This window comes from Augochlora pura, chromosome 3 (genome assembly GCF_028453695.1).
Source record: "Augochlora pura isolate Apur16 chromosome 3, APUR_v2.2.1, whole genome shotgun sequence".
NCBI lineage: Eukaryota > Metazoa > Arthropoda > Insecta > Hymenoptera > Halictidae > Augochlora > Augochlora pura.
In genome coordinates, this window is record NC_135774.1 from 2752918 (window position 1) to 2776632 (window position 23715).

Here is a 23715-nt window from a genome sequence, read left to right on the forward strand (position 1 = left end):
TTCTGGATTTCGCAATGCGAAGAGAATGTCAGAGATACGGAGACGTTTCGTGAAAGGTGAGTAACTTTATGTTACTGCTTTGGATTTTAAGTTCTATTCATTGCTTATAGTAAATTAATCACTCGAAGGAATAAAGCGATTTCACTAGATTTTTATTTTACTTAAAAGATTAGAATATATAATTAATGATAAACTAAGGAGACATCTTTGGGGCTGTTTCAGAATAGAAAGATTGTATAAAGGCAACCATTGATCTCGAGCCAATTAATTTATTGCATATTCAATTTCATAGTACGATAAATTAACAGTCGACCGTATGTTCTCACGACTCATCGTCGCTCTCACGTCTACAAAATTGCAACAACGTTTATGATTCAACGAAACAGAAAATCCACGACCGGTCTATCGTTAGCGTTTCTATCGAAGCAGACTGAATATCGAGTAAGACATCTTGAGCATCTGTGGCAAATAGACACACCCTCGAGTTACATCGTTTATAAATTGTTAATCGATTGATAACTGTCTTATTTAAAAAAAAAAATATGAAGAAGTGATTTCGTACGAACCGCCTTGAAGGTCTCCAAGTTGACAGTAATGATGTGGAGGCTGGAGAGCTCTATGGGCTCCGTAGCTCGTCTCATCATAACCAGTAGAATCTTCTTCGCTTTATTGCTTAACGACGTCCATCCGCTTTCGAAAATCATGTCAGTCACTTCGAGACTCTGTAACGAGAAACTTTGTTCTAGGGACGATCCAACATATCGATCAGTTAACAAATGATCACGGAGTTACAGAATGACGAAAATTTGGACCAGGAATGGATTAAGAAGGTAACGATTGAGAAGATAAAAGCACCTTCAATTTGACTTCGTTTCCGAACCAGCAGTAGTAAAAAACCTGAAGGACTGTGCAGCAAACGTAAAGGCCCACGTCAGCTAGCTTGCCGTCAAGCTCCGACATCACCAGCTGATAGAGGCTGAAGCACAGAACAACGGTGCTCTTGAAGAACTGCAGGAACGTCACGGTTTTGAACTCGTCGTTCACCATGTAGGCAAACCTGCAACGATTTCAAAGGGAGGAGAATGCGATGGTCAGTGAATACCCTCCTTAAATGTCCTGTGGTAGATCTCCTATGTAGACGCTTATTATTTTTTATTTATTAATATTTTTTACTTATTAATATTTTTTACTTATTATTATTTTTTACTTATTGTTACTCTTTACCTATTCTTATCTTTTACTTAATATTACTTTTTATACATCATCATTTATTTACTCATAAGAAAAGAATATGTTGGCTAAAGGAGAAAATGAAAATATAGATTTCTTTTCCAGATTTCTTGAAAATAAGTTTGCCAGTCAGCGTGCTAACACATAATCAATGGCTTTTGCCTAGAATCTCTACCGGTACGAAGCATGGGAACCAACTTGTAGATCTCGTCATGATGATAGGTACAATGTTTCACCGAATAGATATCGCTCCTGTGAACGTTTTGCAGACGGTACCGGAGTATCTCGAACTGAGAATATATGTGTACCAGCAGCCCGGCGAACAGGCCGTCGTACGCGACCGCCGCCGTGACGCAACATAGGGTTGCCAGCGCGTGATGCAGATAGACGAAGGAGTATACTATCGCCGAGGTACACTCGAACGGCAGCCAAACGCGGTACAACAACTTTCTGCTAGCGAAATCCATCAGCAGCGTCCCAAGCACCGTCCACACAAACCACACCACCAGGGCGCTCAAGTAGACCTTGACGATCTTCCTGCAAAACGCGTGAAACAATTATCCGTGTGTTAATTCACGCATCGACACCTGAATTTTGCGACTCACTCGGCCGATTTGTCGAACTTCGTCCGAATCTCCATCTCCTCGTCGCCTACGGGCGCGAACGGCTCCGATTCGAGGATGTCCATCAGAATGCCGATGCTCTCCCTCATGGAGAGCATGCTGGCCAACTTGTAGCAATCGACGCCGAAAGCCATTGTTTTGTACAAATTCTCGCTGAGATCGTTCCGATTGTCTACGGTAAGAGCGAGGTCCAGGGCCCCTCCGAAGAAAGCCAGTTGCAAAACCAAGTAAAAGAACATCGCGTACATGTTGTACAGGTGCCTCCAAGGTGTCGAGTTCCAAGAAGCTGGTCGCCAGCACCCGCACAATGTTATGAGCTTGAAGATCAACCGTAGCACTTTCATTTTTGGCTTGTTCGCCGGAGAAAATTGACTATACACTATTCGCTCTTGAGGATATTATTCTCTTTATATTGCTGAGATGTATTTGTGATTCTCCTTGTTCTAACAAGTACTTGTTCTTTCAAGAAAAGAACAGAAAAAATAGCAGCTAGGCTTTTCTCAGTCACAGCTCCGACTATCACCGACTACTGCAAGCTGTATCGACATTTCGCTTCCTACTAACCCTTCCACTACCATAAACAAGTCGGATGTCTCTCGCTGCTGCTCCCTCTGCCCAGCCATACGATTACAGCAATTACTCAGCAGCTTATACGACGACTTTTTAACAATACATACGCGTGCTAAGGTGGACGCAATTCTTTAGATCCGTATTTTTTTTTTCTCCATCGTATGCGACGCATAATGATTGAGGAGAAGGAATTGTCTGATAAATGGGGGAATGAAGCGAACGCTTTCGATGGAACAAAGTATTGGTTTAATGACTACACGAGACACGGAGAGGACGAATATTTCTCGTCCCCCTTTGATAGAAAATTCCCTGTCGATTGAATACAAATTTTCCGGAGGTAAGAAATAGGGGATGATACTGCGCGACTGGAGAATATCTTCCGCCATTCTGAATTTCACTGTGCGAGGAGAATGATGGAGTGAGTAACTTTTTATTATTATAATGATTGGAATAGCCATTGTGATTTCGCTAGATTTTTATTGCGGTAATTTCTACCTAGAAATAATAATGATAAGAGACTCTATTTTATAAAAAAGTTGTCTGAGTTTAATGAAATGTCTCGATTCAATTTTTTATTAGCAAATTAATATGAATTTGTAAATCGTACAGCTTTCGTACGAACTATGGAGTATTTATTTAAATATATATTTTTCAAAGGGGAGGTTTCATGTGTGCAAATAAATTTCTCGGGCGGATCAATTTATTAGGTATACTTTTCGTGGTACATTAAAATAGCGGTCACCATTTTTCCCCGCCCACATCACCTTCGTTTCCGTGTCTACAAAGTAAAAATTCTTCCGATCTAACAAATAGTCCACGACTAGTTCTGTTGAAGGAGATTGAATACCGAGTAAGACGTCTTGACCAACTGCGGCAAACGGACACACACCCGAGTTACTTCGCTTGTGGGATGCTCATCGACCGACATGTATCTTTTTAAAAAGCACCAAGAAGTAATTTCGTACGAACCGTCTTGAAGGTCTCGAGGTTGACGATGACGATGTGGAAACTGGTGAATTCTATCGGCACCGTGGCACGATTCATCATCATTAGAAGGATCTTCTTCGTCTTGTTGCTCAGCGATGTCCATTCGGTTTCAAAAATCATGGCTGGCACCTCGAGGCTCTGCGAACAAAAATTCTATAGTTGTGTTCTCCGAATGAAGAAATGAAAATTGAATTGGAATTGTCTTCTACAAAGCAATTTATATTATTTATAATATAATTATAATTATAATTAATTATAATTGCTTATAATTTATATTATATTATATTATTTATATTATTTGTAAGCATTCCGAAACACGATGCACAGTTTTGAGTGGAACAAACGATGGAATTCAAAACGTGATGCTTCAAGGAAAGAGGATCATCGGATCATCGTGTGGATCAAGTGTAATATGTTTGATAAGGTGTACGAACCTTCAGCTTGACCTCGTTGCCGAACCAGCAGAAGTAAAGAATCTGCAGCAGTGTGCAGGCAACGTAAAGAGCAACGTCTGCTAAACTTCCGTCCAGCTCCGACAGAGTCAGCTGATAAAGGCTGAAGCACAGGACGGCGGCGCTCTCTAAGAACTGCATGAAAGTCACAGATTTGAACTCGTTGTTCACCATGTTGGCGAACCTGAAACGATTCCAGAGGGAGGCAAAGACAACGGTGAGTGAGTACCATCCTCAGAGATTACCTAGACGTGTGTTCTTAACCCTAAGTGTTCACTTGCAATTTAACACATTGACTACCAATCACGAGTTACCACGTGACAGACGTTCACGACGACTCTTCTATTAATGATATATAACTAATAAAAATAACTAATAATCATAACTAATAAAATGAAGTATTCTTCATTATTTTGTGATTTATTATTATTTTTGATTTATTATTACTGATTTCTTTAAAAAATGAGATGACGACCAGAACAAATTTCTTTAAAGCAGGCTTGGTTGTCAATGCATTAAAAGCATAATCGATGATTGCTGGCTAAGACTTCTCTACCGGTACGAAGCATGGGAACCAACTTGTAGATCTGATCGTGATGATAGGCACAGCGTTTCACCAGATCGTTCTCGTTCCTATGAACGTTTTGCAGACGGTGCCGAAGTATCTCGAACTGAGAGTATATGTGTACCAGTAGGCCGGCGAATAGGCTGTCGTACGCTGCCGACAGTGTGACGCAGACCACGGTGACAAGTGCGTGGTGCAGGTAGACCAAGGAGTATATTGTTGCCGAGGTATACTCGAACGGCAGCCAGACTCGGTATAGCAATTTTCTGCTGGTAAAATTCATCAGCAGCGACACCAGCACCGTCCACACTGTCCACGACTCCAGGACGGTCGTATAAACCTTCACCATCTTCCTGCAATAGTATAAATAATTTTTGCTGGTATTAATTCATTGGCAATGTCTTACATTATTTAATTGGTGAATTGATAAAGACGCCAAGAAATTATTTTATAAGCTTGACACTGTGTTGGATATTCTTCTGCCTTTTAGCAAGTTAAGCGACGTATTATAAAACTATTGTAATGCAGGCCACTAGAAATTTTCAACGCATTATTTTTCTGTTTTCTGTAAAATAGTGCACCGATCATTGAGAAATCGTAATATTCTTGTGCAACGAAATCCTTAAAGCGCGCCAACATCTGCATTGAATTTTGCGACTCACTCTACCGATTTGTCAAACTTCGTCCGAATCTCCAGCTCCTCCGTGCCGACAGGTGCGAACGGATGCGAGTCGAGGGTGTCCATTATAACGCCCATGCTCTGCCTCATGGCCAGCAGAGTGGCCAGTTTGTAGCAATGCACAGCGAACGCCGTGGTTTTGTACAAATTCTCGCTGAGATCGTTCTGGTTGTCGACGATGAGAACGAGGTCCAGAACACCACCGAAAAAGGCGAGGTGCACCATGATAAAACATATCGCCGTGTACACGTTGTACAGGTACCTCCAGGGTATCGGATCCCAAGAAGCTGGTCGCCAGCATCCGCACAACGTTATGAGCATGAAGATCCACCGTAGCAATATCATCTTCGCTTCGCCGTCGAATGGGACTGACTATTGTATTTTCATTACTTTGTTACCACGAAATTGCGATTATCCATATCCTGTCGAGAACTTGTCGTTTCCGAGACAGAGCGCCGGAAGATCAGCCTAGGTCTCCCTTCCACGCAGCTCTTACTACCACTGAGTACCGCAGTGTGAATTGTCATGTCGCGTTCTACTAACCCTTCTAGTTCCATAATAAAGACGGAGGTCTTTCGCTGTCGCCCCCTCGGGTCAACCGTATCATTACAGTAATTACTCGGCAGCTTATGCGATCGCCTTTTTAACAATACATACACCTGCTATGTCGAACACGATGCTTTTGGCTCGCACTATTCTTCTTCGTCGTGCGCGACGCATAAATGATTGAGGAGAAGAAATTATCTGCTAAATGGAGGATTGACGCCAACGCTGTCGATGGAACGAAGCATCGATTTAATGCATGTAAGGGACACGGAGAGAAGAAACATTTTCGCTTTCCCCTTTGATAGGAAATACCATATCAATTGAATAGAAAAATTGATTCGGTGACGACGTAGGGGATGATAGCCTGCGACAGTAATATTCCTTTTTCCATTCTGGATGTCACGGTGCAAGAAGGATGACTGGGATATGAAGACGTTTCATAAAAGGTGAGCAAGTTTTTATTAATAAAATGGTTATAATTTCAAGGTGTATTTATCGTTTAAGAAACTGACTGGAAGAGACGTTTCAGTAGACTTTTATTTCAGTACTTGAAATATTAGAGTATACAAGTAATGTTAAACTAAGGAGACTGCTTTGTAAACTTACACTTTAACTGGAATCATTTCTAATGCATTAGGATAGTAACTATGGTCTAACTGCCTCCAATTCGGACGTTTTTGGGTCTATTTCAGAAAAGGAAGATTGCGTGAAGGCAAACAACTTTCTCGAACCAATTAATTTACTGCACGTTCATCACGTAATACATTAAATTAATAATCGATCGCGTGCTCCCACGTCACACCTTCGTTTTCGTGTCTACGAAATTGCAAAAACGCTTTCGATCTAACGCAACAGATTGTCCACGACCGGTCTATGGTTATTAGTTCTGTTGGAGCAGATTGAATACCGAGTAAGACGTCTTGACCAACTGCAGCAAATAGACACACATGCGAGTTACTTCGTTTATCGGTTGCTAATCTATTTCGATAATGATCGTTTCTAAAAAGCACGAAGAAGCAACATTGTACGAACCGCTTTGAAAGTCTCGAGGTTAACGGTGACGATGTGGAGACTGGTGAATTCAATCGGCACCTTGGCCCGATTCATCATCATCAGCAGGATCTTCTTCGTTTTGTTGCTCAGCGTCGTCCATTCGATTTCGAAGATCATGTTGGACACCTCGAGACTCTGCGAACAGAAACTTTGTGGACACGTTCTCAAACTACGAACCTGCTGACCAAATATTCGAGCCACGTTGCAAATGACTTCGACAAAGATAGAGTTCGGAACTCGAGAAATACTGATAGGACAAATACTGGAGTTACTATAAGTGAATGTGGTTGGATTAAGAAGAAAATCATTGGTACGATAAAAGAACCTTAAGCTTGACCTCGTTGCCGAACCAACAGAAGTAGAGAATTTGCAGGAGTATGCAGAAAACGTAAAAGGCGCTGTCAGCTAGACTGCCGTCAAGTTCCGACAGCGTCAGCTGATACAGGCTGAAGCACAGAGCGGCGGTGGTCTCGAAGAACTGCACGAAGGTTACCGCTTTGAACTCGTCGTTCACCATGTTGGCGAATCTGCAGCGATTTTACAGGAAGATAAAGATAATTGTTGGCATGTTCCATAAGCAAAGCTTTCAGGAATGGGAGCACTTGAGATTTAGCACATCGACTGCCAACCATAAGTTACCTCGCAATAGACGCCCACCACGACATGTAAGTCAGTAACTTGTTACTAATAAAAAGAATAATTTATTTACTATTTTCCACTGATTTTACTATTTTTACTCATTACTATTTTCTATTTACTACTATTTTCTACTCATTACTAATTTCTATTTATTATTATTTTTTACTCACTACTATTTTCTATTTATTATTATTTTTTACTCATTACTATTTTCTATTTACTATTATTTTTTATTTATTTTAGAAAAAAGACGTCGTCCACAACACGTTTCTTCAAAATAAGCTCGGCAGTCGATGCGCTAAAGCATAATCGCTGTTGCCTAGAATCTCTACCAGTACGAAACATGAGAACCAACTTGTAGATCTGGTCGTGGTGACGGGCACAGCGTTTCACCGAATTCACCTCGTTCCTGTGAACATTTCGCAGACGATACCGGAGTATCTCGAACTGAGAGTATATATGTATCATCAGTCCGGTAAATAAGCTGTCGTAGGCAGCCGCCAATGTAATGCAGAACACGGTTGCGAGTGCGTGGTGCAAGTAGACCAACGAGTATATGGTGGCCGAGGTGTACTCAAACGGTAGCCAAACACGGTACAGTAACTTCCTACTCGCAAAATTCATCAACAGCGTGACCATCACCGTCAACGCTGTCCACATTTCAAGAGTCGTCGTGTAGACCTTCACAATCTTCCTGCAAACAGGAAGAACATTTTTCATGATGCTGGATGACACTGGCGAAGTCTTTGTTAGATGATTTAATCGGAGAATTGATAAGGATTTTTAGAATTATTTTTTTTTTTTAAATAATACGATAATTTTGTGTAAAATTCCCGCCCCATGCAATCAAGACTTGTTGCGTAAAAAATTATAATATTCTTGTACAACAAAACCATTAAATCGCAACAACATCCGCGTGGAATTTTGCGACTTACTCAGCAGATTTGTCGAACTTCGTCCGAATTTCCATCTCCTCGTCGTCCATAGGTGCGAATGGCTCCGATTCGAGGGTGTTCATCAGAATACCGATGTTCTCTCGCCTGGCCAGTATTGTGGCCAATTTATAGCAATCGATAGCGAAAGCCATGGTTTTGAACAAATTCTCGCTGAGATCGTTCTGATTGTCTACAATGAAGGCGAGATCCAAAATCCCACCGATAAGGGTGAGAAACGCGATTATTACGCATATCCCCGAATATACATTATAGAGGTGCTTCCAGGGTGTCGTGTTCCACGAAGTTAGTCGCCAGCATCCGCACAATGTTATGAGCATGAAGGTCCACCGCAGCACTTGCATCTTTGCTTCCCCGTCCGAATAAAATTGACTATTCTATAATCCTTTTATTTGCGATGTAATTGTTGCTCTTCTTATTCTTATCGGCACCAATTCTTTCAAATATAAATTGAGAGAGGAGGAAGATCGGTCTTCCCTCAACGCAGCTCCGACTTGCACTGACCGCTTCAGAGTATATTGGCATTTCGCTTCGTAGTATCCCTTTCGCCGTCATAAAAAAAGTCGCTTTTCCGTTGCTGTTGTTCTCTCTGTCCAGCCGTATCATTACGGTAATTACGCAGCAACTTGTGCGTTCGCCTTCTTAACAATACATACACCGTCCGCGGTGAAGACAATTTCTTCGTGTCGCGAAGTTTTCATTCTCTAGTTTATGGGACGTGGAATATAATCGGGGTTGCAAATTATACGGTGAATTAGGGGTTGAAACGAATCCAGTCGATGAAACGAAGTATATCGGTTTAACGCTTATAAAAGACACGCGCGAGGAGGAACATTTTTGCATTCCCCTTTGACAGGTATTTCCCTATCAGTTCAATAAAAAATTCTGCGACTTCTGTCAAGACGCGAGGGGGTGCGTCGGTGACGGAAGTATAGTGTTTTTATTCCTCGTTTCACGGCGGACGGAGAATGTCGGAGTTGTGGAAACGTTTAACAGAACGTAAGCTACATTTTGTTATCTAAACGTTTTTTGATATCAAGTTGGATTTACTGATAACTGTGTCCATAAATTATTTTTTAATACTGCAGAAAACTAGAAAGGAAAATATATATCTGTTGTGGATGAAGAGAACGTGAATTTGTCGAGTTGCTTTGAATATTCGTCAAACCTCGCAGAGGATGCAATTGATTACATATACAATAACCGTACCATCAACAATTTCAAGTATTAATTAAAAATATAAAACTCGTAGAATTTTAGTTAGGATAGTGATATATTAATTCTATTTTCCAGCTTCAGAAAATCGCACTTTTCTCGGACGAATGAAACACTGGAATTATTTCAAAAGAATCTGGACGACAACTTGTCAAATTTTGTTTTCGGTTCTATTCTACGAAGGGAGGATTTCTAAAGACATACAACGCTCTCCGACCAAATAATTTACTGCGTATACTTTTCGTAGTACAACAACGTACCGCTCGACTACTTTCCCAACCTGGTTGTCTCCAATTCCGTGCCTATAAAATTGCAAGAACGTTTTCGATCCAATATAACAGATGGTCCACGACCAATCCATCGTTATTAGCTCTGTTGAAGCAGATTGAATACCGAGTAAGACGTCTTGACCAACTGCGGCGAACAGACACACACGAATTAGTACATCCATCGTTTGCTAATCAGTCGATAAGCGTGTCTAAAAAGCATGGAAAAACAATTTCGAACGTACCGCCTTGAAAGTTTCGAGGTTGACGGTGACTATGTGGCAACTGGTGAATTCTACCGGTACTGTAGCACGACGCATCATCATCAGAAGGATCTTCTTCGTCTTGTTGCTCAGTGACATCCATTCGATTTCGAAAATCATGTCGGGCACCTCGAGGCTCTGTAAACGAAAACTTTGTGAACGTGTTCTTACGATATGAAACCGCTGGCCAAGCAAGTTACGCTATTTGATTACGCAAACTGAAAGTGCAGAGTTGAGAATTCAAAAAATGCTTATTGGACAAACGATCAAAGGATTGCATAGTGACGATCATTTGATCTGTGGGTGGACCAAGAAGGAAATAATTGACAAGGTGAAAGAACCTTCAGCTTGACCTCATTCCCGAACCAACAGAAGTAAAAAATCTGCAGGAGCAAACAGGAAGCGTAAAAGGCGATGTCGGCGAGGCTGCCATCAAGCTCCGACATTGTCAGCTGATAGAGGCTGAAGCATAGGACGGCGGTGCTCTGGACGAATTGTATGAACGTCACCGATCTGAACTCGTTGTTCACCATATGGGCGAATCTGCAACGATTTCAAAGGAAGACAGAGATAATGGCTGGTGAAAACAGTCTTTCCCGCGAGTATGAAACACGAGAACCAACTTGTAGATCTGATCGTGATGGCGGGCGCAATGTTTCACCGAATCGTTCTCGTTCCTGTGAACGTTTTGCAGACGGTAGCGGAGTATCTCGAACTGAGAGTATATGTGTATCATCAGCCCGGTGTAGAGGCCGTCGTATGCGACCACCGCGGTGACGCAGACTACGGTAGCCAGTGCGTGGTGCAAGTAGACCAAGGAGTATATCGTTGCAGAGGTATATTCGAAGGGCAGCCAGACCCGGTACAGCAACTTCCTGCTCGTAAAATTCATCAATAGCGTCACTAACACCGTAAATGCCGACCACATCTCCAGAGCGGTCGTATAGACCTTCGCGGTTTTCCTAAAAACGGGTAAAACATTTCTCGTGATGCTAGTCCACTGACAAAGTCTTCGTTAGATTATTTAATCGAACGATTGATAAAAACACTCGGAAATAATTTTATAAACTAGACACTGCTACCTATTATATTTCTGTTAAGTATATAGTTTTAATTAATTCTGTCAGATCTTGTAAATTATTCAACTATTTCTGTCACCAGAAATTATCAAGAAATTATTTTCTTTCTAAAAAGAGGAAATCATTTTCTGACAATTTTCTGTCCTGTTCATCCGAGAACTGTTTAGCGATGATTTATAATGTTCTTGTAAAACAAATCCCTTAAAACGCACCAACATTTGCATGGAATATTGCGACTCACTCGGCCGATTTGTCAAAGTTCGTCCGAATCTCCAGCTCCTCGTCGCCGACAGGTGCGAGCGGTGCTGAATCGAGGGTGTTCATCAGGACGCCGAGGTTTTCCCTCATAGCGTGCATGCTGGCCAATTTGTAGCAATCGATGCCGAACGACATGGTTTTGAACAGATTCTCGGTGAGATCGTCCCGGTTGTCTACGGTGAGAGCGAGGTCCAGAATCCCGCCGAGAAGGGCAAGCAGCGCCATTATGAAGCACATCACCGTGTACACGCTGTAGAGACACCTCCTGGGCGTCGAGTTCCAAGAAGCTAGTCGCCAACATCCGCACAACGTAATGAGCTTGAAGGTCCACCGTAGCAATTGCATCTTCGCTTGCCCGCCGAAGAAAATCGACTATCCTCTTTTTAAGAAGCACTTGTTCTTTCAGATACGAAGCAAGGAGAGCAGAAAGATCAGCCTAGGTCTTTCCTCGACGCAGCTCCGACCGGCACTGACCATCGCGGGGTGTATTGACATTTCTCTTCTTACTAACCCTTCGACTTGCATAAAGAAGTTGAATGTTTTTTCGCTGCTGTTCCCTCTGTCCAGCCGTACTATTACAGTAATTACTCGGGAACATACGCGATCGCCTTTTTAACAATACATATACCTTCTATAATGGAGACAATATTTATGTCGCGTATTTTTTTTTTTTCTCTGGTTTACGGGACGTAGAATCAGCGGGGTAGCAAATTGTTTACTAAATCAGGGGTTGGAACGGACCCCATCGATGGATAGAAGTATCGGTTTAATGCATGTAAGAGACGCGGAGAGAAGATACATTTTTTTCTTTCCCCGTTGTTGGTAAACTTCCTATCTTGGAATAAAACATTTCTGCGACTTCAGTAAAGAAGCAGAAAATTGCCGGCGGCAGGAACACGGGGTAATCATTTCTTACGCCACGGTGACAGGAGAATGACGACGTTGCGAAAATGTTTCACAAACGGTAAACAACATTTCCGAAGAATCTGGACGATAATTTGTATTATCTTATAACTATCTTCCATTTCGAGGTGTGTGGATCTATTCTACAAGGAGGAGGTACTCGAGATGCAAACAACGTTCTCCGACCAAGTAATTTACTGCGTATAACTTTCTTAGTACATCATCGTACCACTCGACTAAAATTGCAAATACTTTTTTCTGATCTAGCGCAACAGATGGTCCACTACCGGGTTGTCGTTATTAGCCCTGTTGAAGCAGATTAAATACCGAGTAAGACGTCTTCACTAACTGTGGCAAATAAACACACAACAGAGTTACTTCGTTTATCGATTGTTAATCGGTCGACGAATATCTCTTTGTAAGTAATACCAAGAATGAATTCCTTACGAACCACTTTGAAGGTCTCGAGGTTCACGGTGATGATATGAAGGCTGGAGAACTCTATTGGCACCGTAGCCCGTCTCATCATCATCAAGAGGATCTTCTTCGTTTCGTTGCTCAGCGACGTCCACTCGCTTTCGAAAATCATGTTGGGCACTTCGAGACTCTGCAAAGAAAAATTTCGTAATTGTGTTTTTATGAGTTACACATTTTTTAAGTGAAAAAAATACTAATAAAAGAAAACGATCAAGAAATCACAGAGTGAGAATTTCAGTTCAAGAAGTGCATCAAGGAGGAAACAATTTATAAAATGACAGTACCTTTAGCTTCACCTCGTTCCCGAACCAGCAGAAGTAAAAAATCTGCATGAGCGTGCACAAAGCGTACAAGACAATGTCAGCAAGGCCGGAGTCAAGGTTCGTCAGCGTCAGCTGATAGAGATCGAAGCACAGGATGGCGGTGCTGACGGTGAACTGCATGAACGTCACAATTTTGAACTCGTCGTTCACCATGCTGGCGAACCTGCAACGATTACCAGAGGGGAGCAAAGACTATGGTGTTGCTCGATGCGCGCGTGGACGTGAAACGAGTTCCCTAACTCCTACGTGCAATTTAAAGCATAATCGTCGTCCGTCGCCTAGGATCTCAACGTCTACGACGTATTGGGAACCAACTTGTAGATCTGGTCATGATGACGGGCACAATGTTTCACCGAATAGTTCTCGTTTCTGTGAATGTTCTGCAAACGATGCCGTAGTATCTCGAACTGAGAGTATATGTGAACAAGCAGCCCGGCGTACAGGCTGTCGTAAGCGGCGGTTGACGTCAGACAGACGACGTTGACTATCGAGTGGTGCAGGTAGACCAGAGAGAAAATCATTGCCGGCGTGTGGTCGAACGGCAACCAGGTTCGATATATCAACTTCCTTTTCGCGAAATTCACGAACAGCGACAGCAGCATCGCCCATATACCCCAGACCTCCAATCCGGCTGTGTAGGCTTTCGCCGTCCGTCTGCAATCATGCCAGTCACTTGTTATAGTGCTATTTCACTGGTAAAGTCCTTGCGAAACTCTTGACACTGAAAATTCTCAAAAAATTATATTTCGTCGTCTATGAATATTTTAAGAAATCACTGTTCACCTAAGAACACTTTTCTGAGAATTTCCTGTATCGTTTAATAGTCCCTTCTACAGAATGATCATTTTCTAGTGCAAAAATGTGCCTAGGGAGCACCAACATCTGTATAAAATTGTGTAGCTCACTCAGCCGATTTGTCAAACTTCGTACGAATTTCCAGCTCCTCGTCGCCAACAGGTGCGAACGGCTTCGATTGAAGGGTGTCCATCAGAGTGACGAGGTTCTTCCTCATGGCGAGCATGCTGGCCAGTTTATAGCAATCGACGGCGATGGCCGTGGTCGTGTAGAGATTTTCACTGAGGTCATTCTGGTTGTCAACGATGAGAGCGAGGTCCAGAATTCCACAGAAAAGGGCGAGATGCACGTTCACGAAGCACACCACCGTGTACACGTTGTAGAGGTACCTCCAGAGCGTCGAGTTCCAAGACGCTGGACGCCGGCATCCGCACAATGTTATGAGCATGAAGATCCACCGTAGCACTTGCATCTTTGCTTCCCCGCCGAATCAAATAACTTTATACTATTCTCATTATCTCGACGCAGCAAAATTGTGGCTGACTTTATTCTGACAAGCACTTCTTCTTTCAGGCATAAAGAGGATCAGACTATCAAGAGGATAGAGAGATCAGCCTATATCTTTCCTCGATGCAGCTCCGACCAGCACTGACGACCGCAGGGTGTATTGACATTTCGCTACCTACTAACCGTTCTACTCCCATAAACAAGTCAAATGTCTCTCACTGTCGCCCCCCCTTGGGCCAGCTATATCATTACGGTAATTACTCAGCCACGTCGTCATTTCGATATTACGTACATCTGCTATGGACAAACATAATTTCTTCAACCCGTTGTATTCCGTCCTGCTTATGCGGTACATAATAACGGGGAGAGGAAATTATTTGACAAATAAAGGGAGCAAACAGTACGTTGTTGACGGAACTAAGTATCAGTTTCACGTCGATTAGGGACGCGGACAGAACAAACATTTTTTATCCCCCTTTTATGGTAATTTTCTTATAGATTCGATGAAAAAATTTGGTCACTTTATTCAAGAACTAGGGGAAGATTGCCGGTAACAGGAATGCACTGGCCTTATTCTGAATTTTCCGGTGCGTGGAGGTTGACAGAGATATGAACACGTTTCAAAAAAGGTAAGCTAATTTTTATTATTGAAATGTTTGTGATTTTAAGTTGAATTTATTGCTAGTTTCATTGTCGAACTCTGAAATAGAAAGTAGCGTAAGAAAATCTTTTATGTTTAAAAAATAAATCTTACCCCTGTAATGAACATTTTAATTAGTCTTCGTTTCCATATTAGCAGTAATAAAATATGTGTAACAGAACGCATTAAATAATTAAATAAATCTTTTCTTGTAAGTAAAAAAAAAATATCTAGTTTGTCTAACTTCATACTTATTTCCCAGGAATTTCTTTGTTCGAACAAAAAAAATTCACAAGTAAATATAAGTTGTAGCATTCGTAAATAATCGTAAAAGTAAATATTTAGTAATCGTCGTCCTCTTCGACCTCCATAGATTTATTTCACAAAGGGTAGGGCTTTTACGAATGCAAACCAATTTCTCTGACCGATTAATTTACTGCGTATACTTTCCATAGTACATTGAAGTAGCGCTCGGCTATTTTTCCTACCGCTCCACTATCTCCTCCTCCTCTACAAAATAGCAACAACATTTTCGATCTAACGCAACGATGGTCGACCACCGTTCTATCGTTATCAGCTCTGTTGAAGCAGATTAAATACCGAGTAAGACGTCTTGACCAACTGCGGCAAATAGACACACGCTCGAGTTACTTTCGTTTGTCGATCATCGATCGGCCATGATGTGACTCTGTTCAAAAAGCGCGTAGAAACAATTTCGTACGAACCGCCTTGAAGGTTTCGAGGTTCACGGAGACAATGTGGAGGCTGGAGAATTCTACCGGCACCGTGGCCCGTCTCATCATCATCAAAAGGATCTTCTTCGTCTTGTTGCTCAGCGACGTCCACTCGCATTCGAAAATCATGTCTGGTACCTCGAGACTCTGCAAAGAGAAATTTTGAGAACATGTCCTCAAAATATGAATAAAAATTAAATCCTATCAATAGTAAGCAAGTTATACTATTGAGAAATGAGTTAAACAACCTCATATTTCTGAAATAAAAAAATACTAATGAAAGAAACGTTTGGAAAAATTACAGAATCTCTGGTTAACAAGTGCATCAAGGACGTAGCGATTGACAAGATAAAGTTACCTTCAGCTTGACCTCGTTCCCGAACCAGCAGAAGTAGAAAATCTGCATAAGCGTGCACGAGGCGTACAGGGCTATGTCGGCAAGGCTGGAGTCAAGATCCGTCAACGTCAACTGATAAAGGTCGAAGCACAGGATAGCGGTGCTGACGAAGAACTGCATGAACGTCACAGATTTGAACTCGTCGTTCACCATGCCGGCGAACCTGCAAACGATTTCAGAGGGGGGGCTAATGCTATGATTCCCGTATACCGTTCTCGAACGGATCCGTGGACGTGAAACGGTTCGCTCTAAGTGTTCGGGTGCGATCTAAAGCATAATCGACGGCTGCACAGCTTAGGGTCTCTACTGGTACGAAGCTTGGAAACCAACTTGTAGATCTGGTCATGATGATAGGCACAGTGTTTCACCAGATCGTTCTCGTTCCTGTGAATGTTATTCAAACGGTGACGCAGTATCTCGAACTGAGAGTATATGTGAACCAGCAGCCCGGCGTACAGACTGTCGTAAGCGACCGTCGACGTCAGGCAGACCATGGTGACCAGAATGTGATGCAGGTAAACCAGACAGTACGAGATCGCCGGAGTATGGTCGAACGGCAGCCACGTTCGATATACCATCTTCCTTTTCGCGAAGTTCATGAACAGCGACAATACCATCGTCCATACCGCCCATATCTCGAAACCGATCGTGTACGCCTTCGCGGTCCATCTGCAACCACGCGAGGCAATTTTTATGGTGCTGGTTCACCGACAAAGTCAAATATTAAATTTTATATTGGTAAATTGAGTCTATCGAGAATGAATTATTATTTTATACAATTTATATTTTGGATATTTAAGCCATGCCATTTGCATATTCCTGATTAATATTGTTATTTTGAGAAATTATAAAAGTTATAATTTTCTAAAAACGTATAAATATCTCAGAAATTATGCAACTCACTCGGCTGACTTGTCAAACTTAGTCCGAATCTCTAATTCCTGATGGCCTTCGGGCGTGAACGGCTCCGATTCCAGGGTGTCCATAATAATAGCCAGGTTCTCCCTCATGGACAGCATGGCGGACAATTTGTAGCAGGTGACGGCGAACCCCATCGTAGCGTACAGGTTCTCAGCGAGGTCGTTCTGATTGTCAACGACGAGCACGAGGTCTAGGACTTCCCCAACCACGAGCAGATGTATAATCGTGAAACAGATCACCGTGTACACATTGTAGAGGTACCTCCTGGACGTCGTGTCCCAAGAAGTCGGCCGCCAGCATCCGCACAACGTGATCAGCTTGAAGATCCACCGTAGCACTTGCATCTTTGCTTCCCCGCCCGAAGAGAATTCACTGTACACGATTCGTCGTTGCGGCAAGTATTACCATTATTTCGCAGCGATCGAATCGCGTCTATGTCCTTGCCATGTCCTGACAAGAGCTTGTTGTTTCAGAAGATGAAGGGATCAGCCTAGGTCTTCCCGTGACACCGCTCTATCACTGACTGCCGCAGGGTGTATTGACATTTTGCTTCCTACTACCCCTTCTACTCCTATGAAAAAAGTCGGGTGTCTTTCGCTGTTGCCCCCTTTGACCGGCCATGTAATTACAGTAATTTCTCAGCCATTTATGCGAAATACGTCTGCGTACCTGTGCGCCACGCTTAAGCATAATCTCTTCGGCCCATTGTCTTTTCTCTTGCTTAGGCAGCGCGTAATGACGGGGAGGGTAAATTGTTTGGTAAATAAGGGAACGAAAAATACGCTGTTGATGGGTCGACGGTATCAGTTTACCATTTATTACAGACGCGGGGAGAACAAATATTTTTATTTCCCCCTTCGGTCGTAATTTTCTTATAGATCCGATAAGAAAATTCTGCTTCCTTCGAGAAAGGAAGGTTGTCAGTGTCGGGAATACAGTGCTCCCATTCTTTTCCGGTGCGTGGAGGTTGACGGAAGTACGAACACGTTTCAGAAAAAGGTAAGCTACATTTTATTACTAAAATTATCGCCAAGTTGCATTTATTGCTAATTGTAGCAATGAATTGTCGTGATTTAATAGAGATTCTTCGATGACTGTTTTCCTGTTCAAGATCCTTATTTGAGCAGATTGTACACTGAATAAGAAGTCTTGATCACCTTGGGGAAATATTCAAATTCATTATCAATAAATATTTCCTAAGGAGAGATTAATTTTTTTTCTAACTTTGTAGACTAACTCTCTAAACAAAAGTGTATAAAAATTGATACTAACCGCCATGAACGACTCCAAATTCACAGACATAATATGAGCGCTTCTGAACTCCATGGGGAACGTAGCTCGTAGCATGATCATTAGAAGTACCTTTTTAGTCCCGTTGTCCAAATTCGTCCAGTTGCTTTCGAAGATTATGTCAGGGACTTCCAAGCTCTGAAAGAAGAGATCGTGTTAAAAAAAATATTCGAAAGCATAGAGTCGACACTTCTTGCGATAATGAACCTTTCGTCTGACTTCGTTCCCATACCAACAGTAGTAAAATATTTGTATCAGCGCGCAAAACATGAACATAATCTGTTCGACTGCTTTTCCACCAAATGGCACCTGCGTCAGTTGATAAATGCAGAAGCAGACCATCGACACCGCTGCCATAAGCTGAAAGATCAGTACTAAGCGAAAGCTTCTGCTCACGTTTGTCGCGTAGCTGGAAACATATAATAAATAATTTAATTCTTAAATAACAGAAGCATTTCGTATGCGGAAAATTAATTGTAATTTTATGGACAGTTGTGGTGCACTAGGAAACTTGAAATATTGTAAAAGGGTATTATCATAAAAGAACAAACTTCTTAAACTTATTAAAAAATTATTCGCATATTCCGCCAATTTTTCGTGTAACTATTACAATTTTTTAGGAACAAATAATAGAACGATTCGTAATAAAATTGCGGTACACTGAAAAGAATGATATTTATTTTAAATCTCGAAACGCACATGTATATCTGATGGTGGTGAAAAGCGCACATCTTTGCTGCCCTCTTCTGATCGTTCTTAATATTTTGCAGGCGACACATGAGAATCTCCAGCTGGCAATACACGCAGATCAACAACCCATTGAACAACGAGTCGCAACTGATGTGCATCATCGTGTCGAAAGTCAGTGTCACGTATTGGCAAAGGTACGTCATCGTGTACAGCGTTACAGAAGAATAATTGTACGGTATCCAAGCGCGGAATGCTAATTTTCGGTTCTTCGCCTCCATGATCGGTGTGCTGACCCACACCAGCATCATGGTGGCCTGAACCAGCCACATGAATTGAACTGCATTGTCTCTGCGGTCCAAAGAATATCAAGCCTTGCTTTAATTTGATTTTTAATATTTTCCACGTAGTGTTTACTTTAAACATTCATTGTTACGTTAATATCACATATTATTATGAAACGATATAAACGATAAATCTACAGCTTGCCGGCTTGACATCGAATTAGAAAATAATGAAATTATACTTACTCGATTATTTTGTCGAATCTGCTCTTAATATTCATCTCCTCCTCATTTACAGGCACGAACGGCTCTTTCTGCAAAGTCTTCACCAGGATCATGATATTGTCTCGGTTGCTTAAGATGGTGTACATCTTGCAGACACCTCCCAGTACAGAGACCGTGAAGAAAATGTTGTCGCTGAAATCTTCCTGAGTTTGAACGTTGAACACAATGTCGAGAATATGACACACCAAAGCAGACAACAGGAGACTGACGATTGTCGTGGAGTACAACGAATACAAGCGTCTCTTGAACGTGGTTGTCCAAGTACGCGGCCTCAGACAACCTAACGCTGTCATCATTAAAAGCGTCGTTCGTAGCGTAGTTGCCATTACGAATTTAATCTAATCTCATTCGCTCGTAAAACGATTATTATACAAAACAGTTGCCGGAAAGAATTCTCTTATTTCGTCTCAAGCAAGAGAATATTTTTCACATTGAATTCAGGAATCAGTTTTACTGCAACTTTTGCTCGAACAAATAGTTTCTTTCGTTAGCATAGTGACAGTAAAATGTAGCAAGATGAGAGAATTACGACTACCCCAAACAGAAACTGAAATTCGACTGTACTAGCACGAACTATCGGATTCTTTCAGCACCCCCCGATAGTCTCCTATCGATGGTCTCCCTTTAGTCCGGCAGGCTATGTTATTATGTCAACTACCGAGGACCGCGCGCGCCAGTCGCAATTGCCATTTCGAAAATAAGTTTCCAACCCTTGCGCTATCAATATTTTCCTCGACTCTTTCCGTATTGTATTCTGCTGCACATTCGCATGGGTCTCGGAAGGGAGTGCTCAAACAAAAGTACTGTATTTAATAGTGAATGATTGAAGAGACACGATACTTCGCAGTTGGTTTTGCCGGACACGGGGATATACATATTTTACACTAACCACCGGTAACAGCGCGGTGACGGTCGCTTATTTGTTGCTAGCAGGGCACAGTGCTCGGCTAAAACTCAATCGAAGAAAGTGCGCGCACAGGTGGAAGCAACGAACGTTTGCAAAAGTTGCGCTAAATTGTAACGAAAAAGTACCTGTTCTTGCAATAATGATGGGCCAGGATAACAGCTGACACCGAGTAAGTTGCATTCGTTGTTCGATGACATATGTAGCACTCAATCGAAAGGAAGTCCCATAAAATAACACGGTGCGGCCGAAGTCACGCCTCCCGTCGGCACGCGAGACATGGTTGGAGACCCCTCGATGACAGTGCCTACTCTGTAAAACGCACAGTTGTTAGAGTAAATTCCTTGGACAAACTTCTTCGGCAAACTTACTTGATCTTTCTCTGCACCATCGATAACTTCAATCTGGCAGCCTATTGGAAACGTCACAATTTTGTTGGCAATGTAATTTCGTTACAGGGGTAAGTAGAAGAGCAAAAACGAGGCAAAATAATCAGATTTTCATATTCAATTTATTCCAAATGGTATTAGAATTATTATACACACTCCGATACAAATGGTTTCGCTTCCGATTAGATATCCTTAATTAGAACATTGCTCAGATCCGTTATCTGCTCTGGAGCAGGTTAAATATAGAGTACGAAGCCTTCATCACCTGTACAAGAGAGTAATAATTAGTGCCAATAATTGTGTAACTATAAATGAAAGGAATAAGTAAAAATACCGACTGCCATGAAAGATTCCAAATTCACTGCAACAATGTGGGCGCTCGTGAACTCGATGGGGAACGCGGAGCGCTGCATAATGAACAGGAGCATCTTCTTCGCGTCGTTGTCCAACTCGTGCCAGTTGCTCGCGAAGATCGCGTCTGGGACCGCGAGGCTCTGAAATATCAGGCTCGGTTAGATCACGAACGAACCAGAACGATTCTTCCGGTCTTGAGAATGAACCTTCAGCTTGACTTCGTTCCCGTACCAGCTGTAGTAAGACAGCTGCACCAGCGTACAGACTATGTACATGGCAGCCTGATACAGTTGCGTACTTAGACTCATCTTTGAGATTCGGAAAAGCGTCAAGCAGACCATGGGGGTGCTCGCCATGAACTGAAAGCCCAGGATCCCTTGAAAGTGTTTGTTCACTTTCGACGCGAATCTGGAAGCAATTGGAAAATATTATCTCGTTTATCCATTGCGCAATTCATCATTCTGTGAAACAGGAGTTGGAGACAGAGACTACCCCGTATATATAATATATTATATTACTCTATATATGAACTATTATTGCTGTAAAATAATCGAGAACACACTGGTAAATGCATTCGTGGTGTCGAGCACAGGCTTTCACCGACCGACTGTGATCTCCCGTAATATTTTGCAAACGGTGCTCCAGCAGCTCCAGTTGACTGTTTATGAGCACCATGAGACCGCTGATCAGAGTATCATTAGCGGCGTGCATCACCGTGAGCAGTATCAAACTGCTGGCTTGATGACAGTAGGTCACTGTGTACAAGATCGTCGAAGAGTAGTCGAACGGCACCCACACACGTTGGTGCGCTAACCTTCTCATCTTCAGATCTGTCATTAGGGAGGATATCCACAACACCAACAGGTATGATTGGAGCACCATGATGAACACTATCGTATTTTTTCTGTGAACGAACAAATGCTTGTTAAACTGACGATGATGTCTGTATCATTTTATTTGCAGGTGCTAAGTTGGGTCAACAATACGAAGGTGTAATAATTTCATATGGATAACATTTCACTGGACGGTCAATTAAAATGATCTCACTTACTGGATAGCCTTGTCGAACTTCTGCTTGATGTCTATCTCTGCTTTATTCACGGGCACGAAGGGCTCCTTGTCCAAACTGTTTACCAGCATCAGAATCGTGTCCCGCTTCCCCATGAAGTTCAACATCTTGTAAAGCGAGATGAGCCCCGCCACCGTAACAGAAAAATTGTCGCAGAATTGCTCTTGGTTTGTCACGTTGAATATTATATCCAGAACCAGCGTCAGCATAACGTACTGCACGAATACCAAAATTACGAAAGAGTACGCTTTGTACAACCATCTCTTAGCCCTGGACGTCCAGGTTACCGGACACAGGCAACCCATGACCGTCATCAACGAGAAGGAGTACTTTAGCGCTGTCATAATGAATTTTGACAGGGTACGATTTATCTCTACTCATTCGACGGCAAGTAATGTACCCATTAATTTTTCCTCTACCACTTGGAGAACGAAGAATTCCAATCTCGCGAGAGCAAATGTTTCATTATATTTCCTCGGACGTTGAGACGATGACTTCGCGCGACGGAGCTTGACAGATTACTGACCGCCGCGAAGTATCGGCTATTCACTCGAAGTTCACCCGTCCGACTCTTGCCGCGACGAATTCCCTTTCGATGGGACGAGTATGTCGTCGCGGTAATTATTGACGAGCACGCGACATGTGCAATTGCCATTTCGAGAACGCGCTCGCGACCCCTCGCGCACGGAATGCATTTAAGCGAGGGTAACGGAAGAATCACGTTGAATAATGAAACCGTCGCTGAAGAACGATTACGTGTGGTAGGTTTCGATGGATAATTAGCGGTGGAAAGAAGACACGAGTAACTATCGGTTGTTTCTCCCGGTTACGCGCCGCAGTGGAATGCAATCGAACGAAATGTGTCAGTGGAGACATTTGTCCTCTATAATATTCATAGCTTCCTTGGGGAGGATGAGAAAACTTTCTGGAACGGAAAATATTGAGGGATCTTATGCTCTTGACTCTACAGGCAAGTTATTTTCCATCGCTAAAACGTCGAGCATATTAATACAAATTTATTGCTACTTATGCTAAGTAGTGATCGTACTTTTGGCTAGTAAGTACTTTGGTATTCAAATTGTGTTCGGTATATTTTTATCATACCTGTTTCGTGTAAAACTCCGTCGAAAAATATGTGTGCCAGTTAAAATGAAAAACGTTTGCGAAAAATTACCTTTTATTGCAATAACGTAGAGCGATGATAGAAGCTGACACTGAGTTATTTATTATCATTGTCCGATGACATAAAAATGTCATAAAATAACATGGCGATATTGAAGTCACTAAAAAACGTTGTCACGTCTCTGATAGCACCTATAACATGATTACAGTCCCTCCGATGACAGTACTTCCTCTGCAAAGCTATACTTTTTACAGT

At 42.2% G+C, this 23715-nt stretch overlaps 7 protein-coding genes and 1 long non-coding RNA gene across 9 annotated transcripts; 1 reads left to right on the top strand and 7 right to left on the bottom strand.

The window, feature by feature from the left end:
* Positions 1 to 65: 65 nt before the first annotated feature.
* On the bottom strand, positions 66 to 5451 carry LOC144467570 (uncharacterized). The gene is made up of 11 exons (XM_078176430.1): positions 5090 to 5451; positions 4442 to 4780; positions 3845 to 4046; positions 3393 to 3548; positions 3245 to 3291; positions 2531 to 2535; positions 1836 to 2241; positions 1429 to 1767; positions 856 to 1057; positions 567 to 722; positions 66 to 459 (listed from the first exon to the last, which is right to left on the bottom strand). Exons 1-11 carry the CDS (start codon positions 5449 to 5451, stop codon positions 418 to 420), a joined length of 2256 nt encoding a protein of 751 aa, XP_078032556.1. The 3' UTR covers positions 66 to 417.
* A 990-nt stretch (positions 5452 to 6441) lies between these two features.
* LOC144479122 (odorant receptor 46a-like) lies at positions 6442 to 8894 on the bottom strand. Its single transcript, XM_078197649.1, has 5 exons — positions 8280 to 8894; positions 7700 to 8038; positions 7031 to 7232; positions 6685 to 6840; positions 6442 to 6580 (listed from the first exon to the last, which is right to left on the bottom strand). Exons 1-5 carry the CDS (start codon positions 8639 to 8641, stop codon positions 6533 to 6535), a joined length of 1107 nt encoding a protein of 368 aa, XP_078053775.1. The 5' UTR covers positions 8642 to 8894; the 3' UTR covers positions 6442 to 6532.
* LOC144479129 (uncharacterized) lies at positions 6564 to 8266 on the top strand. The gene is made up of 2 exons (XR_013495472.1): positions 6564 to 7370; positions 7588 to 8266. It is a non-coding gene; the product is annotated as an uncharacterized LOC144479129 (long non-coding RNA).
* An 892-nt stretch (positions 8895 to 9786) lies between the features above and the next one.
* LOC144467571 (uncharacterized) lies at positions 9787 to 17934 on the bottom strand. Its single transcript, XM_078176432.1, has 10 exons — positions 17058 to 17934; positions 16485 to 16823; positions 13397 to 13735; positions 13043 to 13244; positions 12609 to 12888; positions 11362 to 11728; positions 10665 to 11003; positions 10383 to 10584; positions 10024 to 10179; positions 9787 to 9926 (listed from the first exon to the last, which is right to left on the bottom strand). Exons 1-10 carry the CDS (start codon positions 17417 to 17419, stop codon positions 9879 to 9881), a joined length of 2634 nt encoding a protein of 877 aa, XP_078032558.1. The 5' UTR covers positions 17420 to 17934; the 3' UTR covers positions 9787 to 9878.
* On the bottom strand, positions 13711 to 14348 carry LOC144479128 (uncharacterized). The gene has a single exon (XM_078197656.1). It carries the CDS (start codon positions 14346 to 14348, stop codon positions 13983 to 13985), a length of 366 nt encoding a protein of 121 aa, XP_078053782.1. The 3' UTR covers positions 13711 to 13982.
* LOC144479127 (odorant receptor 10-like) lies at positions 15513 to 16347 on the bottom strand. Its single transcript, XM_078197655.1, has 3 exons — positions 16116 to 16347; positions 15749 to 15904; positions 15513 to 15644 (listed from the first exon to the last, which is right to left on the bottom strand). Exons 1-3 carry the CDS (start codon positions 16305 to 16307, stop codon positions 15597 to 15599), a joined length of 396 nt encoding a protein of 131 aa, XP_078053781.1. The 5' UTR covers positions 16308 to 16347; the 3' UTR covers positions 15513 to 15596.
* A 128-nt stretch (positions 17935 to 18062) lies between the features above and the next one.
* On the bottom strand, positions 18063 to 20383 carry LOC144479124 (odorant receptor 49b-like). The gene is made up of 5 exons (XM_078197652.1): positions 19583 to 20383; positions 19065 to 19403; positions 18573 to 18774; positions 18348 to 18503; positions 18063 to 18232 (listed from the first exon to the last, which is right to left on the bottom strand). Exons 1-5 carry the CDS (start codon positions 19945 to 19947, stop codon positions 18191 to 18193), a joined length of 1104 nt encoding a protein of 367 aa, XP_078053778.1. The 5' UTR covers positions 19948 to 20383; the 3' UTR covers positions 18063 to 18190.
* A 647-nt stretch (positions 20384 to 21030) lies between these two features.
* Positions 21031 to 23326, bottom strand: LOC144479121 (odorant receptor 43a-like). Of its 2 annotated transcripts, none has more exons than XM_078197647.1 (5): positions 22320 to 23326; positions 21831 to 22172; positions 21475 to 21676; positions 21253 to 21408; positions 21031 to 21179 (listed from the first exon to the last, which is right to left on the bottom strand). In XM_078197647.1, the coding sequence occupies exons 1-5, from the start codon at positions 22679 to 22681 to the stop codon at positions 21132 to 21134; spliced, it is 1110 nt and encodes a 369-aa protein (XP_078053773.1). In that variant the 5' UTR covers positions 22682 to 23326; the 3' UTR covers positions 21031 to 21131. The 2 variants fall into 2 exon arrangements, with proteins under 2 accessions (XP_078053773.1, XP_078053774.1); XM_078197648.1 differs by having other exon boundaries at positions 21249 to 21408.
* Positions 23327 to 23715: the final 389 nt, after the last annotated feature.